The sequence below is a fragment of the Plectropomus leopardus genome, chromosome 12 (assembly GCF_026936395.1).
Source record: "Plectropomus leopardus strain MGB_pleo_1.0 chromosome 12, ASM2693639v1, whole genome shotgun sequence".
Taxonomy (NCBI): domain Eukaryota; kingdom Metazoa; phylum Chordata; class Actinopteri; order Perciformes; family Serranidae; genus Plectropomus; species Plectropomus leopardus.
In genome coordinates, this window is record NC_142187.1 from 5,933,497 (window position 1) to 5,955,756 (window position 22,260).

The 22,260-nt window shown below is 38.6% G+C and overlaps 1 protein-coding gene across 2 annotated transcripts in view; it reads left to right on the forward strand.

Annotated features, from left to right (window-relative positions):
* astn1 (astrotactin 1) overlaps positions 1-22,260 on the forward strand; it is a 513,900-nt gene that overhangs the window by 168,381 nt on the left and 323,259 nt on the right. For both annotated transcript variants that reach the window (XM_088085587.1, XM_042497522.2), the window contains exons 12-14: positions 1,442-1,516; positions 7,821-7,958; positions 21,550-21,700. In XM_088085587.1, coding sequence (XP_087941713.1) covers positions 1,442-1,516; positions 7,821-7,958; positions 21,550-21,700 — 364 coding nt within the window. The remainder of the gene's footprint in view (positions 1-1,441; positions 1,517-7,820; positions 7,959-21,549; positions 21,701-22,260) is intronic.

A 22,260-nucleotide genomic window follows, 5' to 3' on the forward strand; every position in this document is an offset into this window, starting at 1 on the left:
CTGTGGCTGGTGAGTGAAGCAAAGTAGCAGCCACTGCTATATTTTCATTTCCAACTAAATAAAGTAGATAAAGGTTTTTACTATTACTATTATCTTAATGGGAACTTTAAATGTTAAAACCTAAAACAAATGAAGTTTATGATAGCATATGACAGAAAGAAACATAAAATCAAATAAAAAAAAAGGATGGTAAAAAGTCCTTAATTCTGCTGTTTTATTTATGAAAAGTGGGAATTCAAAATGAATCTATTTTAAATCACACTTTGTTAATTACTTTTGCAACCATTTAAAGTTGGTCTCTGTAAATTTATGGTATATTATTACAATGCTGCATTTCAGGTGCCACAGATCTGTTTTTTAGAACCGTTTATCATGTTTATCTGTAATTAGATGACAGGTTGCAAATCACCCCTTAATTAGATTTATTCAAACACATCTTGCATCATCAGCGAAACTGATAAACTGAAAAGCAATATGCGCTGTTTACGACCACCTTAAAAGGTTTAATCGTGCGGTGAAGATTAGTGGTAACGATAAAATATGATAGGAGAGCTGAATTCTTGTCTATAACATCAGCAGCAGACGCAGTTATGCTATTTTCTCATGTTCAAAAAAGTGGTTTTATTTGCTCTAGATATTTTTTAAGACATCTGAGTCGTCCTGTTAGCCCACCCAGCTGTGCACCTCTGTATCTCATATCCCTGGTGCTCTCCTTGTGTCCCTGTCACTGTGACAGAGTGGGCACCCCGGGGTGACTTAAATGTTTAATGACCACAGCCTGTGGCATGGAAGCAGCCCACCCCCCTCCTCTTCCTCGATGTTCTTTTTGCTTACAGTAGTGTGGGAGTTTGCTCGGAATGACATCGGGCCACTGTCACTTCTCCTCCTCGCGCTCTCACTTTGCAGACTGTTTAGTCCCCGAGCTGCCACTCCCCATTAATCTCCATCATTCTCCCTCTCTCACTTGTGCCTCTTGGCATCAGTCTCGTCCCCTCGATGTTCCTCTCGCTCCCTCTCTCACTCTTTGTCTCTGTTTTCTCATCGTCTGCTCTCTCCATCGCCGTCTGCCTCTCCCTCCCGCCTCTCTGTGTCTCTTTCTCCCATTCTGTCTCATCCTGTCATCCTCTCTCATCCCCTCCCCTGGTAAATAGATACGAGCCAAAGTCACATTGCATGTCAGCTGCCGCTGAACACATTTTTCAATCAGCGTGTTTACACATGGCACTCATCGTAATGCCGCTTGTGATTCGCGGGGCTCTGGGAGGCGGGAGTGACTTGAAGTGAGACACTGAAACATGGCTTATGATTTTAAGGGGTTTAGATTGGGAGGATGGGTACACTGAAAAATTCAACGCTTCTCTCGCTTTGATTTTAACGCAACGTTTTATTCTCTCCCCTCTTTTTTGTCTCTTCCTCTGATCTATTCTGTTTTCCATGCCAGTCCCTGGCCTTACACCATCTTCCAGCGCGGGTTTGATCTTGTGATGGGAGAGCAGCCCTCTGATCGCATATTCAGGTAAGGGGGAACTTCACAAAACTTTGTTTTTACAGGGCTACATTTTCCGTGGCGCTGCACAATGCGCGCTGCACAAAAGACGGCAAATAAGTTGTTTTTATTCCAGTACACTAGCTTTGATTTCATCTCTCCTACATGATTAAGTGACGCTGTAGAGCTCTGGATGCAGAGTGCCTTCTGTAGCTGCATCTGTCACTTTTAAAAGTCTTATGTAATGGAGTGAAAGATTTGATCTTTCAATAGGAGGAGCACAGGTACTTCATTGTCTGGCAGCTCAGCTCAGGTAATCACTGTGTTCTGATTTATCTTAGAGAAAAATGTTTGTTAAATTAAACGGAAAAGAGATTACAATTGGCAGACAGCAATTACTATTTAGGTAATGAAAACTTTTTTAAAAGTTTGATCCGATTAATTTTCTCATTCTCCTCTGCAATTTGAGTGCATTTCTAATTCATATGTGTGATTTGCCAAAGGATGCTTGTTATCATTATTATATACCATTCTATTATCATATCAAAGATTAAGGATTCTCTATTGTATGGCTGCTTTCCTTTTACACTGGGAGTCAGAGCTGGGAATGAGATCACATGCCAGTTGATGGTGTTCCAGTACAACATGTTGGAAAACCAAGATATAGTTAGCAATACCAGCTGTAGTTAGATAAGCCTTTGTTAGTAAAAACAGTTGATAATGACACATTACTCTGTATTTTGTGCATGTAAGCACTGAAGCAACATGTCCTCTGAGAGAAGTTAGACAGGACACAAATAAGACAAAGGTGCTAGACCCCTGGATGGGGCCATTTGTCCAATGAGAATTGCTGTTCTGGTGCGTATGCCCCAAAAGTTTTAAGTTTCTGGGTTTATTTCCAGGGTATATAGCCCACTGAATATGCACAGTCGTGTTTCTCCTGTTGGCCCTGCCCTTGAGTTCCTTCTCAGCTCATAGACTTTACATTGTGGTGACTCTGGTAACCCTGTAAAACCTGGACTGACATCACTTCTCTTGTGCAGCATTCAGACATATTTAAATATTCAAAATCTGTGTGGTTTGCTTTCTTTTGAAAGCATGGCAAAAAAGAGGCTATAAACAACTTAAAAAGAACAAATTGCAAGAAATGTATTGCTTTGGAAAATTATTTTTTAAAAAGATAGGAAAGAATGTCCAAAAAATAGTCTATTTATAATCATCATAACTGTATATTTACAATTATTTCACTAAATTATGATTATTATTTTTAAGCACTTTTTTTGGTAATTCTTTTATTTGACTTTATTCTAATATTTATTCTAATATTTAGGTATTTTTTGTTCTTTTTTTTTTTGCTACTTTTTTTATGTTGCTCATTGCCCTTTTACCATGTTTTTGAAAGAAATCAAGCCAATCTGGTTTCAAAGGGTTAACACAGCATATTTAATTGACTTTAATTTAATATATTTGATTTCCCTTTTTGGTGTTCACTGGCAGCCATTTTATAACTTTCAGTAGTGTGTATTTAGAGTTGCTTTTCTACCGTAAGTGGTTTTTCCCTGGTTTGAGGAAGAGCAGCTTCAACAGAGGATGTGCTACTTCCTTCATAATGAGTCCCTCCATGACAGTACAATAGTAAAAACAACAAAAGACTGCTTTTGCCACTGCTTACAATAAAAAGGAAACCTGTAGACTTTGTCTGTACCTCCCTCACAGCTGCTGGCCCAGTGTTTACGTTAGGAACAGACAGAGGAGGCTGGCATGGCGCTCTTGTCACCAGGAAGTGCTTTGATACATTGCCCTCCCTGCTAGGATCTTCCCTGCTAGAAGCCTTTCACTCCTCGCTCCGTCCAGCCGTGCAGTTTAAAATGTCTTTGTCCTCAGACTGCTCCCACCCAGCCATCCGTCCTAATTTAAATCTCTCAGCCTCAAGCTTTGAACTTCGCCAAAGCAACCCTGTCGTCTCCAGGCACCGGCAAAAGACCTTGAATCTCAGCGAGCGCTCTGAGAGCCACGCCGCCATCATCGTGTTTGCTAAAGCACATATTACCATTAAACACAGGAGCAAATGAGGCAATTAGAATCACAGTGGTATGGAGAATAAAGTGAAACAAAGCAAACTCGAGGACGCGGGCACGAATCCTCCAGTGTCGGAGGAGATAAATGCTGAGAGTCAGCATTCAAACGCACAACTGCATGCCGTTCGCGCGACCGCGGGGAGTTCCTCTGAGGGCTGCAAACATGTTTTCCACTCAACAACTGTTTTCTCACGGGAACTCTTAGTGTTTTCCACCTCCAGCATCTCTGTGGGTGAACCAAATAAGTCATATCGCAGCACACTAGTCCCTAGTTGTCCATTATAAAGTAGTGCTCGTTAAGTGGCTGCTAATTTGTCGTGTGGTCACCCATATACGTCACGCCGCATCACAGGGAATATCAGTGCTCGGGCTGCACACAGTCCCATAAGAGATGCTGAAATGACTTATGGGAGAGGTGGTAACAGCTTCCAGGAAAAGAATATGGGTATATTACCATTTTAATAGACTTATAATAAGTTGCTAGAGCCCAGTGTTTTACAGGAAATGGAAAGACTTTGATCCACACAAAACTTGACTTTGAAACAAAGGGAGTAATTGCATGGATGTAATTAAGTGTTCCATTTCTGCAAAGGTTTAATCAGTCTGTTCTTAAATTGACTGGTAATGCATGCAGCTCCCACTATCTTCTGCCCTTTCCGTATGCTAAGTTAGCAATTTATTAAATGCAAATTAAACAATTGTGAATGAGGAAATGTGTTTAGTCTGCATAAAAAATGGTTGTTAACCATTTGATCAACAAGTCCCCCCCCCCCCTTTTGTGCTACAAGTACTCATGCATAATTCATCAGCGCTAATAATGCAATTCAGCGCGCACTGTTTAACTTAAATTCGGAAGTATTACATTTCATCTGCAGAGTGTTTAAAAATTGATGATATTCATTGACTCACAAATAAAGAATTGTTTTAAAGCTCGTGTTCCAGACATCTGTTGTTTACAGATTTATAGCTGTGTTTTGTCTCCAGGGAAACTCCTGTTGGCCTTTTTTGTCAGGGTTTCTCATTTGGTATGCATTGCGTCCATTAGCACACGGTGTCCTTCTGCTTCAAGAAAGAGTTATGCAAAAAGGATAACTTTGCTCAAAGGTAGTATAAATAACCTCCAAGCAGTTTGATGCCATTATTCTGAATCATTGATGCAGTGAATACATTCATCTTTGAAAAGTAGACATTTTGTACTGACACAGTGGTTGTTTTTACACAACAGGAACACTAGACCTTGATGTAGCGCTAACTTAAAGGGGGCCTGCACCAGTTTTACAAATGAACATCAGTTTGTTTGTCAGCTGTTTTCGTGCCATAAAGTAAAGATTCTGTCAGCAGTTTTTACAATTACAGAGCCCGGGGATAGCAAAGTCAGTCTGCCATTGGGTTGGTTGTACAATCGACCTCTCTGGCCACTCCTTGCCATGAAATACTGTACAGATATTCATGATCCCCAGGGGATGCAGATGAATAAATTTCTTGCTCCAGTTGTGTGGGCAGTGAATGCGGATAGTTTTTGATTGGCCGTCACAAACCATTCTCATTGCGAAGTTGTGATATACTGCCACTTTTGCAGCGATTTTGGCCTAAAATCCCAACACCAAAAGCCACCTTATGCTTACGCATGATATGCTGCTGGATGGCGTCAGCTGAGAACGCGGCTGGACAGAACCATACACTGTGTTATTATATGCCAGCAAACAGCCAGATGGCACCTGCTGCAGCAGCATGTTACGTGGACGAGTGGCGTCATTTGACATAGGAGCTGGTGGGAACGTATCATGTCTGCATGGTATGCCACTAGATGGCATCAGGCTAAAACGCTGCTGGTAACAATGTAATATAAGGAGCATAGGGTCCCTATAGGGTGGGCGTTCCATCTGAATGTGGTGTTTTTTTTCTACTGCTTACTAATGTGCCTCTTTTGACTAATCCTAACCATCCATGCCAGCATGTGCTTTTGTTGATGTCCTGGCGTTGGTTGCCATGTGCTTTTGTTGCCTAAACATAACCACGTGCAGCATGCGCTTTTGTTTAAACCACGTTAGTCCCATCATGGAACATCAATGGCAGACACTGAAGGAGACCTAGGCTGTGTTCGAAATCACCCCCTATCATGGATGTAGTGCACTATATAGTGTGTTCGCCATTTTGTAGTGTTGTTCGAATTCTCCGCGATTAATTTCATCCACTATGTAGTGGACGAGAAAACACCCACAATGCACCGCAAAATTGAGTGAACAAGCAATGTACACTACTTTGAGCTCCGTATCCCACAATGCAATGCGGTCGTGTTTCGGAAGAGGAGAAGGAGACGATGGCCGCCGCACCAACCGCCGCTTTTGTATATAAATTTAAGTAACATTACAATATACACATTTAATGCGTGTAATACTTCAGTGGCGTGGTTTTATGCCTTTTAAGGGTTGCGAATTGTCATAACGAGCGGATTTGTTGGTGGAGAAGCATCCGGTTTGTTATTTGTATCTGCGAACTAACGCTAACGCTAAGGCTAATGCTAGGGCTTGCCGGTAGTTGCAGCTCTAGCTAGGAGCAGACACCCGCACACCCGCTCACATCTGATCATAGCGTTTTGTTCTCTTTTCCCAATTGGCGGTGTGTTAGAAAAATAAATGCTTTTCTGTTTCTTGTTCCAAGGGACTGATGAAGATGTTGAGAAGCTTATTAAGCTTCGTGTTAAGCACAACCAGCTGTTCTCCGGCCGAAGAAATGCGGCTCTGCATGGATGGGATATATTCTAGTGGTGCATATTCATCAATAAAAGACATTTCAGAATTCATATTTGTCATTCCTGATTGAACATTACATTTGTATTTTTTAGTATGATGGTATTTATAGTTGAATAACCATGGCGCATCTGCTGACGCAACCACGTTCAGGAAATTACCGTGTAGTGTCCGAATTCTCCTCCCGTCGTTCCCTACATCATGTATATGATGTAGTTCACTACATCATATACACGATGTAGTGGATAGGGAGTGAGTGAATGAGTGGATGATTTCGAACACAGCCCTAGAGTGTAATATGTAGACTGGCCTGAAGAAGCCTTCAGTTCTAGCCAACTGTTAAAACAAAAGGAGCATCACAGATAAGAGGTGAAAGTCTTCAAGAAACTCAAGCAAGTTGCCTACGACTTTGAATTTAAAGGAATACATTACGAGGTATTTATAGTTGTCATAGTTGTTGTTCTTGGTGTAGACAGCCCTTTATTGTTGTTAGATTGAGGCTTGGTCCTGATGTCCACGTGTATGTGTTTTAGTACCTGAATCTGAATATCTTACTGGTGAAAGCATTTATAAGGTGATGGAAACAAACACTTATTCTACCCTAAATTACTTGTTATTTTTTCAATTAATTCATAGAATTGTAGATGGCCACAAGATAAAATGCACATTCTGCTTGCAACACAGGACTTTGATTTAACTAACTATTTGTTCCATTTAGTACACAATTTAAAAGTGATCACTATATTCTGTAGCTGCTTCCACTAAGTCAGTGCACCATGGACAGAGAGCTGTCACATAAGATGTAACATGCTGTATTTATCAGCCATAGGTTTCATGGAATTTTAACTCCACAAATACGTTACTGAGTATTCCAGGGTTATACAATATATAGTATTGTGTGTGTGTGTGTGTGTGTGTGTGTGTGTACATATACATATATATATATATATATATATATTTATTTTTTTATTTTTTTTTTTCTTTAACATAATTTTAAATATATAATTACAATAATTGTATTGTTTTCTGGATATCTTTCCTATTTAAAAATATAATAAAGCAGGAATTTTAGCTCTTTATTGCCACCCTTATGCCACCCTTTAGTTACTTCTTGCAATTTGTGGGACACTGCTTCTGCTTAAAGGAAAAAAAAAAGAATATATATATATATATATATATATATATATATATATATATATATATATATATATGTGTGTGTATATTTTCTTTTGTAAGGTCTTTCTACTGCTTCTGCTTATTTCTTGCATTGGGGCATTGTTTGCTAAGTTACTACAGTTAAATATGTATCTGTACATGTCTAGGTCTCTGTATATCATTAAAACAGTGTTAGTGTCATTTGAAGTGTCATGACAGTCTGTTCCTGTTTCTACTGTCGTTTTCACCCACAGTCCAATAACCTGACCTTGTTTCTTTGCTGTTCTTTTACACTCAGAAAGCCAAACCTGTACCCTGACTTGTCTGATCCACCCCTCTCATTCTCTGCAGATTCACATACACTTTAGGAGAAGGAATGTGGCTGCCGTTAAGTAAAAGCTTTGTCATCCCCCCTGCTGAGCTCGCCATCAACCCCTCAGCCAAGTGCAAGACGGACATGACAGTCATGGAGGACGCAGTGGACGTACGGTGAGATGACATTTACTGGTACCACTTCCCACTTCCCACTGCTGCTTTCTCGAGGTAACATTTATAAACATGATGATAGAGACTCCCACCAAAGAAATAAAAGGTTCCAAATGGCTGAAAAGTAAGGGTGGATTGTGTAGGCCGCTTCAGCAAACTGTGCGCTATGAGCTTTGCATTTCTGCGCTGAAATACTACCAGGTCTCTCTGTCCATTTTGTATTTCATTATTTCTGATGAAGTCTCACAACTCCCAAAAAATGCATATTGGCTTTTTGATAAATATTCCTCCTGACCATGTTTTATCCCCAGAATGTATCTTCATCTCACAGATTTGTATTCTTACTTAATCAGCATTTGTTTTTATTTACTGTTGTTGCGGTGAGTCGTAAGCAGCCTTGTGAGGCTGATGCAGAGGTCTTAGCGGTCATGATTCAGAGGGTAATAAAATTCTAACATCTAACACAAAATCAATTATAAAGACGCAGATAAACCACAGTGAAAAGAAGGATAAGGAGAAAGAATTACTTGGCGATTGAAAACCGTAAACAGCGTTTCGGTTGTTAAATGGCTCATAACTCCTGTGCTCTCTGTGCAATGACTGTGTTTGTGTCTGGGCTGCAGAGAGAGCCGTAACGGAGCCAAAACATGCTGCAGTATTAAACTGGACTCAGCTGACAGCAGTGATGCAACAAAATGATTTACTCATGTGGCTTTGCTAGCAGAGGGGCGGGGCATTGTATAGTGACAAAACCTCCATGTGATGAAAGGGGGAAAGAATTCATGGTTCCTTTTTCTCAGGCCGAAACTTTTTGTCCTGCTCTACCGTCAGGTCAAAATTTCCCTCTGTCAACACTTTGGATTGGGTAATTTAAGAACTAATGACTGGATGTTTATGAAATGCATGGGGAAGTTTTTGGAATCTGCTCTGTCGAAAAAGACTTCAAAGGGGCCTGGATTTGATCTGTGCCCCCCCTCATTGTTCATTTCTAATGTTACCATAGGGCCAAAACTCTGACTCAGATACTCAATTCCAAAGCATGGACAATGAGGATTACTGAGACCATTTATGCTCACAATGTGTGCTACCTCTATATCAACCAATCAATCAATCAATCAGCCAGTCAATCAATCAATCAACCAACCAACCCACCTACCTTAGCATCTACCTACCTACCTATCTAGTTACCTATGTGATTACCTAATAGTCTACCTACCTGCCTAAACACCTACCTATGTACCAACCTACCCAACAAACCATTCAACCAACCAGTGTCTTCCAAACTCTGATTGACCTCATCTTTTGCATCACTACAACCAATCTCAATCCATCTCATTCAGTCAATCAGTCAGTCAATGTCAACCAACCTGGGGCGCCTGGTGGCTTGGTAGATAGAGCAGGTGCCCTATGAACGGAGGCTTTGTCCTCGTTCACACTTTAGCTTTCCTATCAATAAAAGGCATCTTACCAACTACATACCTAGTTAGTATTTAGTTAGTTACCTATGTACTTAACTAACCATCTACCTACCTACCTAACCACATACCTCCCGCAATACCTACCTATGTGCCTACCTACCTAACCAACCATTCAACCAACCAATGTCTTCCAAACTCGAAATTGGTTTCATCTTACACATCTGGACCCTAACTAGATGGGTGGACGGTCACTCGCCCCAAAACTCAGGCAACAACCTCCCCTCTCCTGCCACCTCTGAAAGGTGCTTTGCAGTGAATCAGTTTTTATTTCCCTTGTGGCGCAGGGCAAGCAAGAATGAGACAGCACCTCACATCCCCACCATCACACCAGTCTTTATTCACCATAAAGCACACACCTTCTCTCTTTCTCTTGCTAGAGTCCTCTGTTCTGCCAGACTGCCATATAAAAAAGAGTCACCTGGTTGATTGCTGCTGTCCAGGGTTTAGCTGCGTTTTGGCCAAAAAAACTGCAACTACTACTTGCAAAATAGACATAAGAGCCAAAATGTAATACACGTTTTACATAGATTTTGCACAAACAGAGCTGACAGACAGGGGATTGGAACTCCTTACCACAGACTAACTGAAGCAGGTTTGGAGCATGCAGTGTTTATACTGGAAAAGTGACAAAACAATGCATTCTCAAAACATTCAGTGGGAATTCTAAATAAAGATATTTTTGAGTGTGTTTTTGATGATACCATTCCCCCAAAAATCATTTAAAAAAAGGAAATGTGGGAGCTGCTCACAGCTGGAAGAAATCAAAACTAATTGTGAAACCACAGAAAACAAAAAAAAAAGGAAAAACATGATTGAAGTTTAATTAGCAGCAGCATTCTCAAGTCACACATTCACTGACAACACGTGCTGTCTTTTCCTGTTTTTAAATGGTTCATTTCTTCTATATTACGATAATGAAAACAAACAGTATACTAGATTAGTATAAACTGTATCAGATTATCACTACACAATCATGGCCAAAAGAATTCACAATAATGATATTGTCGCTATGTCTGCAGAAAACTTGACAAAAAAAGTTATTCTTTTAGTCAAACTTAATTTTGTTTACTGTGTCATTTGTTTCTTTTTGGAAAATAAATGACCACAAAATACTCGTGGTGTAGGGAGATGGAGAGACAGTCTGGAATCATAAGTGAACAGAGTCGTACAAAAAGAGCAATCACACTTATTGGATGGTAATAGGTGACCTGACTGTTGGGAGAGGACAGAGACAATTGGAAACTATGTAAAAGATTCTGGATTACTTACATTATTAACATAAAATCAATTTTTCATTTTTAAGTATCACATTTATTGTCTATACCGGTATATAACAATTCCTCTAGACTGTTTAAGGTTGTTTTCTGATTTCTCCGAGACGTTGTTTCTTACTGTCCGGCCACCGTATTCTTGATACTGAAGCAACTCAAGTATATGTGTTTATTTCAGATAAATACGTTTTTAACTTCCAAAACACTGCAGTAGTGCCCACCTTGCGATTGCAACTATTTTTAAAAGCATTTTTTTCAGAAAAGCTACTGATATTTTTATGTTATATTATATAGTTATGTATAGTATTATATTATATAGTTATTGAACTGAACTTACCGATCAGTTCAATAACTATTTATTATTAACTTCTTAGAAAACAGTTAAAGAATCAACATTAATCTGCACCATTAATACTTTGAAAATAGAAATACCACCAGTAGCTGCAATAGATCCATGTTCTGAGCTGGTAATGACATCATTGCACTATGTTACGTGAGGTGCACAAACATGTTAAAAGGCACAGTGGTGCCAGAGGAATACATTATGAACTTGTTTGTCCCCTGCTCATTAAACTTTTGAGGATATCTCAAAAACTAAATATGTACTTAGATCTGATAATTTAAGTGGTTTTAAGATATATTTTGGTGATGTCTCTACACAAAAGATTTTTTTTTTTGATGAACATGATTTGTGTTTTTGTTTTGGAAAAAAATCGGATGAAAATTACGGAAGCCCTAAGCGGGCGTGTTTTTTTTTTTTTTACAATCCGTTTTTTCGATATAACGAGATATTATCTCGTAATAACAAGATATTATCTCGTTATCTCGAGAAAACGAACTTTGTTTTCCCGAGATATTAAGTCGTTATCTCGAGAAAACAATTTTTTTTTTTTTTTTTTGTTTTGTTTTTTTTTAACTTTATTGAATGAACGTCAGAAGAAGAAGTGGCGGGTGGATGATGTGACAGCAGGTGCCGTGCGGTGTTCAGCGCGGACAAATGCGCAAGGTAAGATGATTATTACAGGAACACATCACCCAAATTCATCAGTAATCATAACTAGATTATTATACTGTTGCTCCGGTGCTTTTTGGTACGTGCAGGGGCGAGAACCTGCACGCATTTCTTCTTCTGACATTCATTCAATAAAGTTTAAAAAAACAAACCAAAAAACAAAGTTCGTTTTCTCAAGAAAACGCTTAGGGCTTCCGTAGAAAATAGATGTCCAATTTTTGTATATTTTGTATATTTTTTGTATAAGACATAATTTAAATACTTTTATTTATTATTATGATGTATTGACTGACATGGTCTCTTAGCTTAGGGATATAAAGCATTTAAAGATGCCCCAAAAATGACATTACAATAAGCAAAAATATTTACGTAGGCTCTGGGGTACCATTTCGATAGCAACTGTTTGTAACCCTAAACCGAGCTGTGCAGAGTTCAGTATTATCTAGTTAAACTTTCTGTGTTTTCTGTAGACCTTGTACATGAAGCTGTAAAATAGTTTTGCCTTTGCATGTCCCAGCTGTTACAAGGTTTACTACTATCTACGCATAACTTTGCCAAGGACAGACCTGTCCACTTTGGACCTACTTTACTGAGTGGTCAGCCACATTATGAATCACCCAGAGAGTTAACATGACTGCATTTGGTGTGACAGTATTATGTTGCAGCATAACGTGTATGTGAACAGGATTAGATTTGGAGTAGAGGTGCGTTAATGTAATTAGTAGTGGGATTTGTCTTTTAGTGTATGCTGGAACATGCCCTGTCAACAAGTTAGTGTGCACGACCGTGTCAGATCCTGCCCCAATTTGCCGATGGTTATTTGCCCTGTGAAAATTATGTCAGGTAAAATTAGTCTCGCTCAAATGAATATCCCCATCATTTTTTCTCATTAGCACATAGACACTCAAGGAGTTTTTATTTTTTCTTTCCCTGCCAGTGGCTAATTCCAAACACTCAGATGACTGAGATATGAAGTAGACCTACAACGAGAATGCTGTGAAATAACACTGATTAGAAGAACAGGATTTAATGCGACTGTTGGTGCTTAACGCTTCCAGACAACAGTGTGTGTTTTTTTCCCAAGCTAATTATCAAATTAATGTCTAAGGTCTCTCACAGCAGACCTTTTTAGGTTCAGTTCACAGGTTATAACCAAGCCATTACATCTTCTTAAGTTGCATACATGACTGGCAGTGACAATTGTCATCTATAAAATTAAGAGACATACATGTGCTGGATGTGTCATTACTTGGGCTTTCTATTTATGTAACATTTCTTAAGATTAGAAAATTACAGATTTTTCTTGTTTCCATTGAACATGGAAAGTTACAATATTAACAATACAGAATTGCATGCATTTTTACTTTCACTCTAAATTGCCAGAGTTTCCATCACTTCATACGACTACATGCACAGTCAAGTTGAGCAGCAGAGACCGTGGATTTCCACTGCCTGCATGCGCGTTGCGGAACGGCTCAGCTGCGGTTTTGCACCCTGCTCCCTCAGCCTTCAACTCCCAGTGTAGGAATTAACAGGGGCCAGAGGAGTCTTAGCTCCCTTGAAAAATACCTGAGCTCCTTGAAAAAAGTGATATTTCACAGGTCACGAGTAACTATTGAATGACCCAAGGTAAAATAATGTATCCCTATACATTTTAATTTGATATTCTACAAATTAGCGACCCAGTAATGGTGTTATGTACTTAACATAAAATTATGTAGGTTAGGTTTAGTAAACTCAAGTTACCTCGTTGAGGTTTAGGAAAATAGTCAAACAGGTGAACTCATATTTCACATAGTTCTGATTTGTGGTCTCTCGGAGGAAAGTTATTTTTGACAAAACACAAGGCTGAAAAATGAAGCCAATGTGGAAGTGCCAAAAACTACTACAAACATAATGTTTCTGACCCTGCAACCACCCGAGCCTATGTCCTTACTGGACTGCTTTCCATTAACTACCATCAGCACACTGATCACTTGATCATAGCTATCCAAAATACATGGGCTATACGCAGATTATTATGGCTCAGGATCATGTGGGATATGTACAAACTGTGGTGCTTTACCTTTTATAGGAAAGTTAACGAACGGTGCATGAGAGCAGCCTGGAGAAAGGCATTTCTATGAGTTTGCAATTGAAAGCTGGTTTAATATCAAGGTTTCTCACCAACTGCAAACTGGAGGCAATTTTGAAAGAATGACCATGGAATAAAAGTGAAAACTGAAGCTCAGCTAAAGGATGAGACTGAGCTTGAATACCATTCCGAAAAGGGCAGAATTTAATTGGATTAATTTGTCTCTTACTGAGGTTGATTAATTTTCAGACATGATTTTGCAGATAGTTCTGAAGCAATTTTACTTTTCTCACTATGTTGAAGTGGGAGAAATGTCTCAGTGGTTATTCATTAAATATTATCTGAATGCATAAAGCATCAAAACATGAACTACAAAAGGCTACAAGAGGAGTGTGTGTGTGTGTGTGCGTGCATGCCTGTGTGAGACATCACAACTACTGGTTTAAACCACTTTTCAGAAGAGGGGTAAAAGTGGACAAATCCATATATTTACCCTGTGATTCACAGAGGCCACAGGTAACATGTCGATAAAACATTACCAACATGCTAATTTTCAGAATGTACAATAAGTGTAAACAACTGGAGACATTCACTGAGAAGATCTGGGTTTGCAGGATTATCTGCGAAATTGCTCGAGTGTGTCAAAATGACAATAGAAAGATGACAAACATCTAACATATTTTCTATTTTCTTCCTACAATAAAACCAAAGGAAATAAAAGCCAGAGTGTAGAGCATTGTTTCCCAACAGTAAAGTCTTCTGTATTTCTCTCTAAAACTTAGAGAAGTCCAAAAAGTAAAGATAGATGTCATTAATTTTTTCCCCCTTATGTTTCTGCTTTAATCATATTTTGACCCCTCAGGTTTGTCATGGGACCACATTGTGGAAAGACAATGTTTGTCTCGCTTGTTAATTGTGCATTAACCAAGAAGAAGTAGTAGCAGCAGTAGTAGTAGTAGTAGTGGTAGTGGTGGTGGTGGTGGTGGTGCTTTATTCAAGGGATAATTCACCCAAAAATGAAAATTCAGTCATTTTCTTCGCACTCTCATGCTAAAAGGAAAGCTGTGTGAAGTTATTATATTCCACAAAATACTGCGAGAGGTTCACGGGGTAAAGACACTGCACTCGTTTCCCAAACTTAAAGCAAATGGTGAACAGGATTCAAGCTTTCAAAAAAAAAAAAAAAAAACACAAAATTCCTCCATATTGCTCAGTTGGAGTTGTTTTGAAAAACGTCACAGGCATCTTGTTTTTAGCCTTGTTGTGGCGTATAGTTCCTAGTTCCTAGGAGCCCGTAAAACAATTAATAGCTCAGGCTATTATTTGCTTAAATCGCTGAACTGTTGCTCAGCAAAAATAGGAAATGCAATCAAAGCATTTATTTAAACCTCTTCTTGCATCTTTTCTGTTTACTATGCTGATGTTACAGTCGTCTTTGGGGCTCCTGGTTTCAGTAAAATGGACTCAATGTGTAAATTGTAGAGAATCTTACCAAGCTAACCATGTGTGTAGCATGTCCGTATTGACAAAATTTTAAACATTTGTATTTGTATGTGCGATCTAAGCAGGTAACTAGCTCCAGTGGGTAGCCAATTACTGACTTTTATACATTCAAAGACATTTTATCATAATAACCTGCATGGTAACTTTTAATTGAGATAGATGTGTATTTGTCAAAATGTGGAGCCACACCAGGCGAGTAAAAGGGACTGGGCATCTAATTTGGACTATAGGCTTATATTTTAAGTTTTACTGTACCTGACATATATTGCTCTTGGAAATGATGCAGTATTTTTTGTAATATTTGACTCCTGTTTGGTTTCTCTAGCTGAAGGTCCCGCTGTTACATACTGCATGATATTTACTATAAATTGATTCTGTTTTGGGCATGGTTTTACAATTTTCAACACCCCCCCTTACTCCATGTTTACACATTCCAATTCCCCCTTCTTTTTTAACATTTTATTTTCATTTGGCAGCTTCCTTCAAGACACTGTGTAAATAACTCATTTCCTTCTGATCTGGGATCTGATGAACGCTCTCTTCAGCTCTCCCCCCAGGGGCGGCGAGGAAACACTGCTAACGCATCTCGAAGCAGCTGATTTACTCTGCTTCAGAGCTGCGTTGCCCCACGTTTGATGATCATTTGTCACTCTGTCTTGCTTCTTGGCAGATGGATAATAGAGATGATCCCTGATCTCCGTTCTTTGATTTGGTGGCTTCACGGCAGTGCAGACCAAAAATCAGCCTTGGTTTTTGTTTTCATAATGTGTTTATTAGTGCTTGTGTAGCATTTCCTTGAGGTTGCGCACAGAAGATGATCTCTTGTGCGTTTCTTTAAATAGTGAAGCAAAATATGTCACTAATTAAAAACTCAATGTTCCATTTCTCCTCTGCTCCTGCGTTATTATTGAGAAAAATATATATATCGAAGTGGCAAGCTTTAGAAATACCTTTACATTAAAATCTTGTTTTTTCTATTCCTTGTTGATGTTAATTTCCACGTCTTTCTCTCTGAACCAAATCACTAACTAATGTAAGTAAATTACAGGGTTTAACTTAGCATTTAAACCTTTGTTGGTACTTTTCACTGGCATATAGGCTGAATAAATGGTACTTTATATGACTTGCTTTGGTAAACATGTACTTCTAGCCCTCCCATTGTTGGATAGCTGCTCATGTTAATGGTGTCTATAATTGAAGCTTACATTTATGGCCTCTTTCAGCGGCAGTTGTTAAATATATTGCAGGTAGTACTAATTGCCCATTCATTTTAAGCATGCCCTATGCAGGAAGTGCAACATTTACTTATTTTAAATCAAAATTGTTTGTAATGAAGATTTTTCTCAATAGAGCTGCTTTTCCAATTTTCAGTTGAAACAATTACTTTCAAGGTGGTGCAATTAACTGCAAATTTTCCATTATTGAAATATGTTTACCAGCATCTCCATTGCTGCAATTAACTTCTTTAAAAAATGTCAAATGAGGTATCTCATTGAGATGATTTGATAAGGCGACTGGGCACTCTGATACTGATTATAGCATCGGTTAGGTCAGACATTTTAATTGTCTGTTATTTTAATTAAATAAGTACATGTGAATTCAGCACCACAGCCAATTATTACTTTATAATGAGACTTTTTCTGATTTATAGAACCTGTAAAACTTTATTTCTTAGTAATGTCTCAAGGACAATAAATATTCATGACTATAAAAGCAATGTCAAAGTAAAAAAAAAGTTTTACATGTAAAAACTCAGTTAAAGCGATCGTTTAGATTTTTGAAGTGGTTGTATGAGGTACTTATCCATTGTCACTGTATTACATACTATAGATGGTGGTCAGTACGCCCTCAGGAGCACATATATGAAGGCTGAGCAGTGTACTGTCTTGGAGGGGCAGGGGAAAAAAAAAAACCAAAAAAATGGTTTAGCGTACACTAAATTGGGAATATTTTTACTGCTTTACCTGTCAGTAAGAAATAGTTTTTGCTATCAGTAGAATGATGACGAAACTACTCAGAATATGTCACATAAAAACAGTTTCTGCAACATAAGTAAGGAGTGGAAAAGTAGTTAATGACTGCTGAGGTCAATCTGCCCGAAATGTTTCATTTATGATTACAGTGGCCAATTAACAGCGTTTTTCTTTTGTTTTTCATTTCTAATTCTCATCAAACATGTATCGAGTGTTATTCTGAGTTGCATGGATGATATCAGAGTGTATAAAAAGTCACACTGTCAGATATTACTGCAGGGATAAAATTTACTTTGCACAATTAAAATGCAGCTAAAATCATTATGTGTTCAGTGTCATAAAGGATCTCTCTGTGCATGAAACAGAAAGCCTGAAACAATACAATTATTCTCTTGATGAAATTATATGCTTAATGTAACAGTGATCTGATTGGTCAGTGGTTGGGGTGTTGCAGGGTTACGATCCTCCGAGCTGTTCAGCATAAGTTACCGCTGTGATTCTCATCACTGTAAAAAATAAACCAGCTTCAAACACTGAAAGCTCACGGTTAACCATGAAGTTACCTCACATACCACAGATCCTTTTTGGTAGTACAGGCCTCTGATGTCACTGCCCAGATTAAGAATCCAGATAATAATCACAAGTTAATACCACATGCACATGAAGTATCCCTACAAAATTAGAATAGGTTTTAAGCACTTGTTTCAGGTCATTCCTTGTTTGTTTGTTTTTTAATCTTCTTTTTTTCTTTTAATTTTTCAAAACTAATTTTCAAGTAATTTTCTTGTAGGTTTTTCTAATTACTTGATCACTTTTTCTTCATCTGTTGTTTTTGAAAGAAATCAAGCCAATTTACTCATGTTTCAAATGGTTAAGATATTTGGACAATTAGCGGTCACATTTTTACTTAACTTTGAGAAGAAATTTATTGTCTCCGGCTGATTCATCATTCCATTAGGCACCATGAATATAACAGTTACACTTGAGGGAATCTTTAAATAGGATGCAAACATCCACTTTGAGTCAAGGATAAGCTGATTGGATTTTGATGTTTAAAGTTCAAGGTCACTGTGATCAAGTTCATCTAATTCTCTGGAACACAGTATCTCAATACACCCTTGAAAAGGTTTCCTCAAATTTGGCAAAATGTCTACTTGGACTGAACAATGAGCTGACTAGATTTTGGTGGTCAAAGATCAAGGTCACTGTGACCCTGCATCTGTCTCATTCTCATGAACAGATATCCCAAGAGCACCTTGAGGGAATTTTTTTAAATGTGACACAAACATCCACTTTGAGTCAAAGATGAACTGATTAGAATTCGATAGTCAAAGGTCAAGGTTACGGCGATCCCATTTGTCTAATTCTCTGGAATGCAGTATCTCAACATGACTTTGAGAAAGTTTCCTCGAATTTGGCATAAACGTTCATTTGGACTCAGGGAACTGATTAGAATTTGATGGTCAAGGGTCAGGGTCACTTACCTTACAAAATATGTTTTTTTGCCATAACTCAAAAACTAAGATATTTTTGGTACAGCTAACAACTGCAAAATTGTCAGTGTCAATGACTAAATCCACTTAGCACTTCCATGCTTTAAAATGTAATGAACATTGTCGTAGTAGTAGCTTCATCATCAGAGTTGCCAAACGTGGTATTTTGGTTTGCGTGATATTTATATTGTGTTGCACACAATCATCGGATGTGTCCTGACTGTAATTGCACTTCCCTAATAATTTAGCATTCACACTTGCTGTGAGTTTCATCATCTGCCGAGGCTCTGTTCAATAGGTCCCCTCTGAATAAATGACAACAAAGCAATGGGCAATTATAAAAGAAAAATTGGTTTGTAAGATAACATCACATTGACTGTGTAAGAGAAGCAAACTCGCTGTATTTTCTCATAGGGGGAAAGCAGGCGAGAACAGGGAGTTAAAAAAAAATTGAAATGCCTGAGAGGTCATCATTTTCTTTACCAAGACAAAGTTCATGGCAATGCTATTACACAAGTACTTGTTTATCATCAGCAGCACTATTCTTCTGCAGAAAAAGCTCAGTGATTTAGATTCTGTAAGAAAACACTAAGGTCCTCTCATGCTTCGCTTTTCATCTCCACCAATCCCAAACGCTTATACTGTTGTCCCTCTCCTAGATGATCTGCTTATTGACCTTGCTTTACAGGGAACACAAAAATAACAGAAACACAAAGTGACTGCTCGGAGCAAGGTTAGGGCAATGATTTCATGGTGCCTTTTAGCTCCGGAGTCTCCTACTTTGCATAGCAATTGCTCTATGAAAAGTCATAGCTTTTCTCATGATGATTACACAGAATGAATTAAACATGCAGGTGTTTGTAATTCATGGCAATAGTTACCTCTTCATTAAGTGAAATAGAGAGCAGGGTGTCACTGAATGTCTTTCAAAGCAGAAGGTTGAGGCAGCACTTTGATAGGTGCTCATTTTTTCTCCTCCAGACACATGAAAAATGATCTAAAAAAATGTGATATCTTAATCAATTTTAATGAGGGCAAATTGCATATTGTTGACAGCAAGGGACAACTAATGAATCGTGAATTTTACTCAGAATTATCAGGTTGTCTGAAGGTGGTACAACTTATACTATGTGTATCAAGAAGTGATTGTTCTCCAGAAAAATCCTTTTTTTGTTTCTTCAAAGTATTAGATCGCATTAGATACCAGTGGGACATGATTTATCTGTTGTAGCCAAATATTATGACTTATGTTAATTATTCATTCATTCATTCATTTTCCGTAACCGATTGACCCCAAAAGGGTCGCGGGGGGCTGGAGCCAATCCCAGCTGTCATCGGGCGGAAGGCGGGGTACACCCTGGACAGTTCGCCAGACTATCGCAGGGCCGACACATATAGACAGACAACCACACACACTCAGTCACACCTAAGGGCAATTTAGAGTCACCAATCAACCTGAGCTGCATGTCTTTGGACTGTGGGAGGAAGCTGGAGACCCCGGAGAGAACCCACGCAGACATGGGGAGAACATGCAAACTCCGCACAGAAGGGCCCCCACCACTTGTGTTAATTAATGAAAGATTAATTAAAAACAAATTTTTACACAAAACATGATCTTTTTCTAAACCCAACAAAGCCATTTTTAAACCTAAACATGGCCATTTTACAACAATAACCTCTTTATACAATGTATTTTAGGTATGTGTCACATAGAAACCATAAAGGATGCCCTGTGCATTGCTTTCAGATGCCAACTGGTGTGACAGAGGATTGGTATTTGATGACGTGGGGATGAGAATGGGCAGTTTGACCTGGCCCTGAAAGCTATTAAAAGAGCAACTTAACACCATCTGAAAATCTTGATGTTGTCTTCTCACCTTGCTATAATAATATAGAAGTGCTCTCCATGGTGTCAGTCCACCATGTAATACTTGCTGGATGTGATTGTAGGTGTAAAACTACTGACCGTACCAGCCAGCTGACAGTCTTTCATGCATCCAGCAAGCCTCAATAAAAGTTGTATTGCATGCTTAAAACACAAATCAGTCCTTAGTATTTACCTATTGAAACCTGAGCAATTGAGCTGAGCTGTATTTCCGTCAAAAACAGGGGAAGAAGCAATGAACAACGGAAGAAGAATTGACCTAAATATTAGCAGTACAATTAGTAAAAACTACAAGTACAAGATATTTACCTGAAAACCTTTTTTGAAAAAGAAAGTTTTCAAAGAAAGTAAAATAAAAAACAAACAAGTAAATGAACTGGGAAAAAAGCATTTTGAAATTATAGTATCCTCTGAGATAATTTTAAATATGTAATCATGATAACTTTCTCCCTAGATGTTTGTTTTTCCCTAGCTATTTAAAATATAATTTTCTAAATTTACAAATTTCTGGCAATTTGCAAACATTTCTTACCGAGTTGTTCAATGCCTTTTCCCCCATGTTTTTGAAAGAAGTTGCACCACTTTGCTTGGGGTTCAAAGGGTTAAACACATTAAGCAGCACAAGAAAAGTGATGTTGCTCCAGGTCTCAATTCATTAATATAATAGTAACAGGGTTAATTAGTAATGGTATATGTTATATATTTATATAGCACTTCTGTAGTCTTAGGGACAACTCAAAATGCTTTCTACAACAGGAACCATTGACCCATTCACAATTTCGGGTTTATTTTTTGCTCAAAGACAGTTGGCCAGGATCGAACCACTAATCTTCCAATTGGTGGATGACTGCTACTCAGGTGCACACAACTAAACATGGCTCCTCTTTTTTGTCACTATATCACAGAGAGGAGTTGATGATCAGTTCATCCTTTGACTCCCTGGAGGTCCTCCTGGACTCTTTCGGGCCCGTCAGAGACTGCACCAAAGACAACGGAGGCTGCAGCCGCAACTTCCGCTGCATATCTGACCGAAAGCTGGATTCCTCCGGATGTGTGGTGAGTCATCTTTCTTTTATAAAAACCCTTTGCTTCTAGCTGGAAGCTGCCATACATTAGCAACAACAGCAGAACATGACCTTCCCCTTAGATTTCTATATAAATCAAATTCAAAGTACTCTGCAGTATACTATTCTGTCTGTACACATCCTTTTATGATTGGTATGAGTGCACGACACTGAAAGGCATTACCTCCAACACACATCAGATCCAAGCCGTGGGGATGGTTTGATCTGATGCCTGCATATGTGGACTCTCCGCTGTTGGTTCATAGTCTAATGGTATATGAATATTCTGTTTTGACCATCAGCGTTTAAGTCCATCTATCTTTATAAATATTCATGAGAGTATCTGCAGGCCAAGATGACCCATATCAAGGACAAGCAGCAGACCAGCACTCTATAATGTGTCTGAGCAGACAGTTTGACTTCGCCTCTTGTCTCATATGCCTCTTAGGCCGACAACACATTCATTACCTCCAGGTGGTGCTTAGCAACTAGGAAATGTAGCAGCCAGGTTTGTTTTCGTCTCCATCTGTCGCGGACTCAAGCAATACCGTT